This window comes from Microtus ochrogaster, chromosome 2 (assembly GCF_000317375.1).
Source record: "Microtus ochrogaster isolate Prairie Vole_2 chromosome 2, MicOch1.0, whole genome shotgun sequence".
NCBI lineage: Eukaryota > Metazoa > Chordata > Mammalia > Rodentia > Cricetidae > Microtus > Microtus ochrogaster.
Genome location: NC_022010.1, coordinates 3,793,687 through 3,794,591, shown reverse-complemented (window position 1 = coordinate 3,794,591; position 905 = coordinate 3,793,687). Strand labels below are relative to the sequence as shown.

General features: G+C 49.3%; 1 protein-coding gene across 1 annotated transcript in view; it reads left to right on the top strand.

Annotated features, from left to right (window-relative positions):
* The window catches only part of Svop (SV2 related protein), a 73,920-nt gene that overhangs the window by 55,769 nt on the left and 17,246 nt on the right, over window positions 1-905 (top strand). The window contains exon 10 of the mRNA XM_005344252.2: window positions 114-187. Within this exon, the coding sequence (XP_005344309.1) occupies window positions 114-187 (74 nt within the window). The remainder of the gene's footprint in view (window positions 1-113; window positions 188-905) is intronic.

Sequence of the window (905 nt, the reverse complement as noted above, 5' to 3'; positions counted from 1 at the left end):
AGAGAGAGAGAGAGAGAGAGAGAGAGAGAGAGAGAGAGAGAATCAGGCCTCCAGTCAAGGTCCCTGTGCCCTGGGAGCTAGCCAATAACCCACATGTCCTTGTCTTGAAACAGGAAGACAGAGGCAAAATGAGGGATCTTTTTACACCCCACTTTCGCTGGACAACTCTCCTGCTGTGGTTTATATGGTAAGAGCTGCTGACTCCCCACTCACAGAACACTGCTTGGGACTTGAGATTTACTTATTTGTTTTGAATGTGTGTGTGCAGTATGTATCTATGAAAGTTTGCACATATGTATATGCATATGTATGTATGGGTCACCCAAAGGTGACATCAGGTGTCTTCCCCAATCTTTCTCAACATTATAAATCAAGGCAGGGTCTCTCACTTGGTGCTAGTCGGCTTGCTATAGAGATCTGGTCTCTGCCTCTGGAATGCTGGGATTACAGGCTGGCCACCATGTGTGCTGCCAGCATCACACTCCTGACCCCATCTGCATTAAGGACAGGTGGGCTGTTCACTCCTTCACACTTTGAACTGGACGTGGAGCTACTCAGATAAGTAGCTTGGAAGAGAGGCATTTCTATTTCTGCTCTTCTAGAAAATGCTTGAGTTGCTAATGATGCTCTCAAAGGTAGATACAGTAAAGTAGCCGTGTGGCTGGTGCGCCAAGGAACTGAGCCTGTGTACTAGAGAGAGGGTGTGCCCAAGTACTGAGCCTGTGTACTAGAGAGAGGGTGTGCCCAGGCACTGAGCCTGTGTACCAGAGACAGGGTGGCTGGTGTGCCCAGGTACTGATCCTATGTACCAGAGACAGGGTGGCTGGTGTGCCCAGGTACTGATCCTATGTACCAGAGACAGGGTGTCTGGTGTGCCCAAGCACTGATCCTGTGTACTAGAGACA